The 9,985-nt window shown below is 38.3% G+C and overlaps 1 protein-coding gene and 1 non-coding gene across 2 annotated transcripts in view; one reads left to right on the forward strand and one right to left on the reverse strand.

Moving 5' to 3' along the window:
- The window catches only part of Lrp11 (LDL receptor related protein 11), a gene marked incomplete at its 5' end in the record, with an annotated part of 43,472 nt that extends 38,505 nt beyond the window's left edge, over positions 1-4,967 (forward strand). The window contains one exon of the mRNA XM_033763165.1: positions 4,119-4,967. Coding sequence (XP_033619056.1) covers positions 4,119-4,273 — 155 coding nt within the window. The remainder of the gene's footprint in view (positions 1-4,118) is intronic.
- Positions 1,080-1,186, reverse strand: LOC117286110. Its single transcript, XR_004517220.1, has one exon. It is a non-coding gene; the product is annotated as a U6 spliceosomal RNA (small nuclear RNA).
- Positions 4,968-9,985: the final 5,018 nt, after the last annotated feature.

The following is a 9,985-nucleotide window of genomic DNA, read 5'->3' on the forward strand; positions in this document are numbered from 1 at the left end:
TTCTACATCCGAGAATTACAAAACCTATGTTCAAGTACACATGGAAATTTTACAAAAATCGTATGTGGGGTAGGTTGCAACTTTGTTCTCCACACATGTGGTGAGTTGATATTTGGTCGCAACACAGTACGATCAGAAACACATCATGTAATTTTACTTTTGTCTTCTTTTTTTTTTTTTTTTTTTGTATGTCATCTAGCAGCTGTTGGGTCCATTTTTTTTTTTTTTAAAGTTCTGTTCTTTTTTTTTTTTGATACCAGAGATTGAACTTGGGTCCCTTTGCTTGCAAAGCAGGCACCGGAACCACTGAGCTAAATCCCAGGCCCTATGTTCTGTTCTTTTTAAGGTATATCTGAGTATATGGTCACTGCAACAGCCCTATCTTCTAGTTCTGACACTTGTCCTCAAATTTATAACTTCTGTTGCCTGTACTTTGAATAAAATGTTTAATCTCCTAGAATTCTGTTTGGTACCTTTTTATGAGTTCTAATTCTTTGCTAAACTGGTCATTAATGTTTTGTACCATTTTCTTTTGTTCAGATAGCTGTTTATTAGTATCTTCTATAAAACTCACTGTTTTATTAAGCCCATTATGTATTTAATTATATTGTCTTTGAGCTTGCCAAGCACGTTACTGATCTGTTTTTTATATACTCTTTCATTACGTCAAATAATTTGGCTTTGAGGCTTTTGATTCCCTTCCCATTGATAGCCCATGTATCAGCTTTGGGGGAGTAAGATGAGTTTTTGGAGTCATTTTGTTGTCTTGTCTTCTCATGTTGTTGTTGTTGTTATGTGTAATGTGTTCATTTGTGTGTGTGCATGAGCTGAGCTTTGTGGGTCAATTTTGGTGGAAAGACTTTGTTGCTAGTATAGAGACCTATTCAATTAGCATCTGCTTTTCAGTGATACACTCTGGGTGGGGCTAACTATACACCTTTGCTTCTGTCCCAAGATTCAACTCCCTATTAATTGGGGAAGGGAGGGTGCAGTATAATTTGCCGAGCACCCAGCTCTCCAGAAATGGACCACAGTATTGTTAATGACACAAAGACAACCTAGATAATGGCATAAAGGAAAAAAAAATGGAACACTTCATGAATCTTCATGTCATCCTTGTGTAGGGGCCATGCTAATTTTCTGTGTATCATTCCAATTTTAGTATATGTGCTACCAATGTGAGTATGGAAGCAGTGGTTCGTATCACCTCTAGAGAGCTGATGTGTATGGGATGTATGAGAAAACTCTAGAATAAAAATTCTAGAAAAAAACTGCTCAACAAATAAAATTTTAGGCATAGGCTGGGCATGGTGGTACACGCCTGTAATGCCAGCACTTGGGAGGCTGAGGCAGGAGTACCACCGTAGTTTGAGGTCAGCTTAGGCTACATAGTGAGGCCCTGTCTCACAACAACCAAAACAAAATTTTGGGGCATGGGTTTTATCACAGATTCTAGCTTTCACAGTTCTCTAAGGGAACATTGGCCTCACTCCAGTATTTGATACCCAACAGCCACTGAAGCAACTTCCCCTCCTCCAGCACACAGACATAGGACTGTTCTTAAAAATCTTGTTCAGGTTTACCTGGGTTTCTAAAACTGACCTATGGGCTGAAAAGCCCTTTGTGTATAACCAGATCCAGGTCCTTGTATCTTCAAGAAGCTTCTTCCAAATTCCTGAGACCAGTTTTGGTAACAGAAAATCAAGGTTTTCCTGAGTGAACTTCCTCAGCTACACATCCCAAATAGAGAAACTTGTATGCTTGCACCTATCCTTTCTGCAGCACTGAAGGAGTGGGGGTCCTCATCCATGGCCATCTCTTCCCAGTCTTCATGTAACCCTTTATTCACTCAGGTACTTTTCTCCATCATCTATTAATTCTCTAGAGCTTTTAATGTTTTACCACTAGCTGATTCCTCTGACAACTACAACTGCAAACAAATTCCTCTTTAAAAAATAGAGAGACAAAGATATCAGCCCTTAGTCTTCAGTCTTCTGTAAATGAGCTGCCAGTTGCTACATCTAGTGGGCTATCCACACTTCACTTACATGACCTCTCCTAAGCATCTGTTTCTGCTGAGCCTTTTTACTTTTTTTTTTAAACCAGGCATTGAACTCTGGACCATCACTTGCAAGCGAGGCAGGCAGCAGAACCACTAAGCTAAATCCCAGACCCTGCAGAGCCCTTTCTTTATGGGCTTGTCTTTTCCCTTGGCTCCCAATACCCTCCTCTCCTTCAGCTCTTCTGCTGGTGCTCTGACCTGTCTCCTGATTCTCGCTGGTCCTCTTCTGTCTGCACCATGGACAGTGCTTCCCAAAACCTTGCTTCGAGCCCTCCTTTCTTCCTTTCTCTCTGGCAAACTCACTCACTTTAATGGCTGTAGGTTGCACCTTTATGCTAAAAGCTCCAAGAGCCTAGGAGAAAAATCCACCTGGAGTGCCTACAGGCATGTTATCCCCCTGCCCAAGTACTGAGAATCAAACTCAGGATCTTGTTTGTGCTTGCCAGACAGGTATGGCACCACTGAGCTACATGCCTAGCCCAGGTATGTTATTCTGAAAATGTTAAAAATAACAATGACGATCTCCCTGCCCACCCCAAGCAAGCTCCATCATAACAGCAAATCATTCCAGCAAAAAAACAGATGGAGTACTCCTTTTTCACATCTGTACTTCATATATAATCCAGCATGGTAACTATAATACTTTGTTGCATTATTTTTAACATAGTTCTGCTGGCTTAAACCACAAGTGGTACACGTATGACTCTCTCATCAGGCAGCTTATACCACTGGTGGTACAAAAGAATCTAATCACTTCTGTTAGTCTTTTTACTAATATCATGCATGTACTACCAGTAGTTAAGCCACCTGGCAGCTAGACATACAAATTATGGCCCCACTATGAATGTGTTAAATCCCTATCTGCTTAGACTTTAAGTCATTCAGAAACAGTCTCATCTCCCCATTGGGGAAGCATACCACAGTGGTTAAGAGCACAAGCTCTGGAGCTGGGATGTCTGGGTGGTAACTTAGCCCCGCCACTCAGAACACACCATTAGGTAAGTCACTTAGTTGTGTTGCTTCAGTTCTCTCACTTGTAAAATACTAGCGAGTACAATAATGTACTAGCTCATGTGGCTTTTGTGAGAATTCAGTGATTTACACTATAAACCTGGTATTGTTTGCATTAGCTTATCCTTTGGGGGTCTTTTTTATTTATTTTTAATTGGCAAGAATTTCTTATCTTTAATTGCTGGTAGTCAGCTCAATTCTGACAAATAGATGGCTATTACTTAATGCAGAATGAATGAATAAAGGAATGAAATAAAATGTTACAGAATCAGCTTACACAGTGGAGATGTTTGCTCCTCTAGTTGCACCAGTTGCCAGGCCATGCAGCTAAAAATAGACCTACCATATCATCTCCAGACCTGGCCTCACTACAGAGTAGATCAAACTAACAATAGAGCCTGCTCAGCTTGATCAGAAGACTGATCTGGGGCATCCTGGTCCCTCTTCCAGACTCTGCAAGCCTCTAAAGTCTGCTTCTAGTCTCATATCTGGGACCAACCCCACAGGAAATAAGAAATGTTTTCTTTACCAACTCATGGCCAAAGTTACACTGGCATATTTTGAAGTTAGTTTTCAACAAATATTCTACTGTATGAAAATAGAGTCCCTGGACTTAGAAAAGGAAATAAATTTCTTAAGCCCTAACCAGATTCCAGAAATGAGTTAGTTCTTACCTAATGGAGAATGATTGTGTATGAATCAATAAGTACAATCTATGGCTACAGTGACAATTTTTATAATTGTCAGAATGACTATTACAGTTAGATACAAGGGTAACCTCATCGCAACATTTGTAACCACTGATGCCAAATAAATTTTTCAGGAACCTGGTATAGAATTTGGTTTTGAAGAGGTTTGGACTGGAGAGCTAGATCTACAACATATAAGGCAAACAATTTTAGCTCAAACCTCTTTGCACCTTAATCTGAAATAGTGGTAATGCTAGCCCCACGGTGATTTGTACAGGTTAAAGAATGCAAAATGCTTATTATATCATAAACAGTAGCTGTCCTTGACCTACCCTATTCATTCTAACCTTTCACAGGTGCGGTGCTGCCCCTGGCTTTGGGTTTGGCCATCACTGCTTTGCTGCTTCTCATGGTTGCTTGCCGACTACGACTGGTGAAACAGAAACTTAAGAAAGCCCATCCCATTACATCCGAGGAATCTGACTACCTCATAAATGGGATGTATCTGTAGTAATGTAACTTAAACAGCTTGGGGCAAGGACATGTTTTGCTTATAATTTATTCTATATTAAGTTCTGGTGTTTACAACCTCTTTTTACAATTGGGCTAGAAGATTCTTCAAATTGCAAACCTTTGTCTTTATTTATTGTAGAAAGATTTTCCTTAGGGAGTATGTGAAATACCTTGAAATGTAGGGAGGAATTCATGTGCTTAAAGATTCTACCAGTCTGATTCTGATTTACTAACCTGTCCCTAGAAACATAAATTTGTAGTTAGCTGAGATTAAACAAAGACTTGTCCTTGGAATGGTGGCACTCACCGTCCTCTTTTGAGAAGCCAACACTGGCCGCTGGCAGTGCTGGGCCACTTTAGGCCAGCTTCCCCACATTTTGTGGCCCTGTCTTCCTTTAATCTCCAATGTTCTGTTTCTTTTCCCCTCTAAAACCTGTTTCTGATCTCAAGTGAGTTTACTCTTTCAAATGTCACATATGGCAGGTGTACATAAATTATAAGCCTTCTCAACAGGTCAGTGATGCCTCACGGGACAGGAATGTGGGTTCTTTCCAGCACTTCTGATATCATGGCATGTAGTTGGCTGCCTCAAGCTGATCTTTGGAGCAAATAAAAAACAATTTTGGATTAGGAACAGTTCTAAGACAGTTATAAAGTGAGATCAGAAGCAGAGAATATGGTGGGCCAAAAAATTTAACAGAAACTTAGCTGAGGGCAAAGCAAGGGCAGTTAATACTCAACTATAGCTGGTCAACACTGCATCAAGCAACTTATTTACGCAGTCATGTTTTCAACCTGATTCTTTAATAAAAAAATATGCAAATTCTAAAGAACATCAAGTAGATTTCTGCATACAGTTTTTATAAAAATGGTACATACTATGTTTAAGTACCAACAGATCCTACCTGCTAATGGAATGTCAGGTTTTTTTCTAATACTTTTTAATGCTACAAAATGTTTGGTTTGGTTTGGTACTGGGGATTGAACTCAGGACCTCATTTGTGCCATGCAGGCACTGTACCACTGAGCTAAATCCCCAGCCCAATATAAAATATTTTAACAGAGAGGCACTAGCTCATACCTATAATCCCAACATCTGAGGCAGGAGGATCCCAAGTTTGGGTCTCACCTAGCAACTTAGTGATACCCTGCCTCAAAATAAAAAATGAAAAGGGCCAGGGATGTAGCTCAGTGGGAAAGACCCTGACTTCAGTCCCCAGTATTCACTCCATACAAAATGTTTTAATGTACATTCATTTAATGCCAGGCTTACATATTTCCAGAGCAGAGAGCAGTTTTGCACATATTCATCCTTACAGAAATCTGACAGCTAGCTTAACATCTTTCCCCTTTTAAATCTGTAGGCATTTAAAGGCAAATTATTCTCCTCATAGCTTAAAGTAAGAGTGTATACATTCTAGAAATTATTCTAAGAGGAATGTATAGTGTGGTGCCTGTCTACCCTTACATGATGTTCCTATTTATACTTTTTCTTTTTACCATATGACAAATATTTAAAAACACTCTGCTTGAAGCTAAGTAGGTAGTTGATTTGGGTGGGGGGGAATATAACATATCAACCTTAACAAGTGTAAAGATCTAGAAAAACAAATTGAGCATTATTTTTTCCTGAGAAATTCCAGTTGAGCAATGATTTAAATTTCTTGGTGGCAGTTTTTGAGAAATCAAGGATATGAATGAATTTAAGATGTCTGTACTCTCTATGTGATGCTGTGCAGTTTGTTTTTCTGTAGAAGGAGATCATCTATAGCCATACCCAATAAAATAAAAACTGATAAGGCATGTATCTTTAGCATATCTTTTATACATGAGGAAATCAAATAGAACTTAGTATTGCTATGGTGTTGAAATACTTGGGAAGGGTTGACCCATGTTTATGTATACAATGTTCCTTTAATAAATTGTATTTTATTCTTAAGCCCTTTAAAAACTATTTCATTATAAACCTGTTATTGATGTTGACTGAGCTGTTAGTATATTATTTGCATTTAATCATACTATGTTTCAAAGGAGGAATATGAGGATTGCAGAAAACTGGCTTGCCCAAGACCATCTAGAATACATTGGAAGAGAAGAGAGTCAGTTTCTACAAAATATTTATCTCAGATGGACAAGGGCTTGTGTGTGTACATGTGTGTGTGATGTTCTATGTAGATTGGACCCAGGGCCTTGCATACACTAGGTAAGCACTCTACCACTGAGCTACACCTGAACTGGGACTGTTAACAGCTTTCTTACCTGTGATCATCTGACTAAAGGAGTTCACATGTAAGGCAATGCAAAAATAATGTTAAAGGGAAATATGTCCACAATTTTACCTCTTAAACATGTTCTTGCTTTTCATATCTTCCTAAGACCCAGAACCATCTTCCTGAAAACTTAAAACTTTCCTTTCAAAAGTAGCCAATGGCTAATTCCTCCAGACCTTCCAAAAAAATTTCAATGTTTCACATCACTTGAGTAGTAAGTATGGCCTCTTCCATATAATTCTTCCATGAAAGAATTCCAAATAATTTTTTCATCTTTTCCCAATGGCTGTTCAAACCCTGTGACTTGGCCCCACAGCTGCCTATCATACTTATCCACACCTTCTTTCCATCAGGATGGCTACTGTTCTTTCTTTGCCCACAACCCAAACACAGAGGTGCGTATTTGTGGTGTCCTTCAGGATGGTTGTTCAAGACAGACTTTGATGGCTAGGTGGGTTTCTCCTGTGTAACTCAGCAATGTGCTGAGCCCTAGAACACAGGCAGCCCTTACCTTTAGGTGCTCCCTCAGTGATGTATAATGCTGATGGTGCCCCCTTAACATAAGCATCTGAGCTTGGGCTTCTGCAATTCAGAGTCACAGTTAAATTTTATCATCCCCAAACAAGTTCAAGTTTTGGCTTGCTTTCTTTGGGGATTACAGTATACTATCTTCTTAGCAGAGCTATTCCAATCATTTGTTTGCTGGCCTTCAGGTTTTTTATTTTATTTTTTATTTTTTTTGGTATTAAAATTGAGACAGGGCCAGAGATTTAGCTCAGTGGCACCACTCCAGTACCAAAAAAATTGAGACTTTCAAACAGTTGCTAAGCTGAACATGAAAAGGAAAAGGCTGTTTGCTGCTTACAAATGTCCACATCTCACTGGCGTGTGTGTGTGTGTCTGCGTGTGGTACCAGGGATTGAACTCAGGACCTTGTGCTTGCAAAGCAGGCAAGTTGCCATTGAGCTAAATCCCTGGCCTCTTACTGGCTTTTAAAGTACCTGTCATATATTTTCTAGTTGGCTCTTGGTACCATTTTTCAAGCTTTCTGTCCTACTAGATTATAGGACTCTATAGATAAGAAATTTTTAAGCTATAGCAATTGCAATGGCGAAGTCTTAGGCTAAATATGAAACCATCAATGATGAAAATAAAGTTAGGTAAAAATAAGTTTAGACATTCCAAAGCTGTTTTCAGAATAGACTGAAATGAGCCACCTTCTACATTTCCGAGATATGTTTTCATTCCTAGCTATTTTAATTCTGAAATTATGCCATGATACTGCAAATTAGAAAGATCAACCTATATTTCAATCCTTAACATTATGAACAGAATGTAAGATCTGTCCATAAAGTTAAACTTAGGAAACTACTCAAAATAATTTAAAAAATAAATAAATAAATAAAACAGCCCCTTGCTATACAGTTCAGGCTGGGCCTGAACTCACCATGTATCTTGGGCTGGCCTCAAACTCATGGCAATCCTCCTGCCTCAGCCTTCTGACTGTTGGGAATACAGGGGTACACCACCACACCTAGCTTCAAAACAAGTTTTGATATAAAAGTAATATTTATCTTTAAAAAAGCTTAAGGGCTGGGGATTTAACTCAGTGGCAACTGTGCCTGCCTCACAAGTGTAAGATTCTGAGTTCAATCCCCAGTACTGGGGGGGCGGGCTTGAGTATAAAGGCTTTTATTCTCTCATTTTCATGGTCATTTCATATGACCAAGATGAAAAATGCAAATAAATCAAAGGGTAGTCTTAACAGTTCTATAGATGAGAGATTTGGGAGTCTCTGTGTATTTATATCTACATATTTGTGCACAGAAAAATTCAGAACTATGAACTACCCAATCTGAGGCCTGCCTCAGAAATCTGTCACTGAGGGTGGTTGATGCAGCAATGGTCTTGACACACTGTAAAATCCCTACTTGTAACTTCCTGGCCTAATTTATCTAATGATAGCATCCATCTCCTAATTGTTCTTTGAGGCCAAGGTCCTAAATGGAGGCAAGCCTTTCTCCCCTAGAAAATATTCTTTGTATAACTAATTTAAAAACCTACACAATAGTATTTACATGGAAATTCTGCAGTCTCTGGTCTACAATGAAATTCCTAGGCAAAATCCTGACAGGATAATTACAATGAAAGAAAAAAAAACCCTAAATAATCAAGTAGCAGAGGCTGGGAATTTAGCTCAGTGGTAAAGAACTTGCCTAGCATGAGCAAGGACTTGGGTTCAATCCCTAATACTGCAAAAATAAAAAAAGTGACAGCAAAGGAAATTATTCCTTAAGATGTGATACTTTGAGGGACATAAAAAATGCTTAGGGTGTGGAAATTCAAATATAAATGTCCCCAGAACCCCAAGCCCCTGGATTCTGCCTTCTCACCTTTTCAATGTCCTCACACTAAAATGTCCTTAGTAGTGCCATTACCTTAACCTTAGGGGGAAAATAAAATTGTGATGCCCAAGCTACTGGGACACCACCTAAGTAAGAATGAATTCTTCAGGGGCCTTCAATGTCCCTTCCGGTTGAAAGAAGACAAAAAACAGGAAAGAAGGGAGACCAGACAGACAACAAAGGCTCCAGGGATTCACTGACCCAGTATGCTAAACCTTGTAGAAACTGGAGTAACAGGTATTACTGTTTTATCTCCTACCAAGCAAGGGGCCATTTAAAAAAATTCTAGCCCAAACACAAAAATAAGCTATATGATTGAAATAAAATTACAGCATATACATTTTTTTAAATAAGCTAAAAAGACAAAAAGTTCAACATGAGGAGCCAGCAAGGACTCTTAGTAGCAATAATATTAAAAGAATTAAAGATAAAGAAATTATTTGATTTGATTTCCTTTTTATTATATTACAATGCACAAAGTTCCTTGGACCACCAGTTTTTATTAAATGGATGCTTCCATGGATACTTTCAGTATGGTGGGAGAAATTCAGAAAAATACAACTGAAATCCAATCCGAATTCTTTTGTTTTAGTTAATACAGTTCCCTAAGAACACAGTAAGTTGAAGAAAATGATTCATATGCCACAAGAATTTTAGCACTTAACTAAAATGCTACTGGCCCATTTTGAACATTTAAAAATATATGCACATTATTTGTTTATAATATTAGGACTTGTTACTATACTCACATGAATTCTTTTAGTGCCAAACTACTGAAAAATTTAACATTCAACTGAAAATCAGAATCATCTACCTCTCTAGTGAAACAATAAATAACAAACAACAAAAAACCCTGAGAAGTTATTCTGGCTGAAAATTACACACCATGAATAGCTTCAAAGATTTCATGACTATTAGGTTATTACTAAAAAAAAAAAAATTCTATTTTAAAATCCAGTGAATCTTTAAGATGCTTTCACATAGGTATATTGTAGCCAATTTTAAGGTTTCTTCAACTTTTTTTTTTTTTTTTTT

The sequence above is a fragment of the Fukomys damarensis genome, unplaced genomic scaffold, assembly GCF_012274545.1.
Source record: "Fukomys damarensis isolate Sample0158 unplaced genomic scaffold, DMR_v1.0_HiC HiC_scaffold_14, whole genome shotgun sequence".
Taxonomy (NCBI): Eukaryota; Metazoa; Chordata; class Mammalia; order Rodentia; family Bathyergidae; genus Fukomys; species Fukomys damarensis.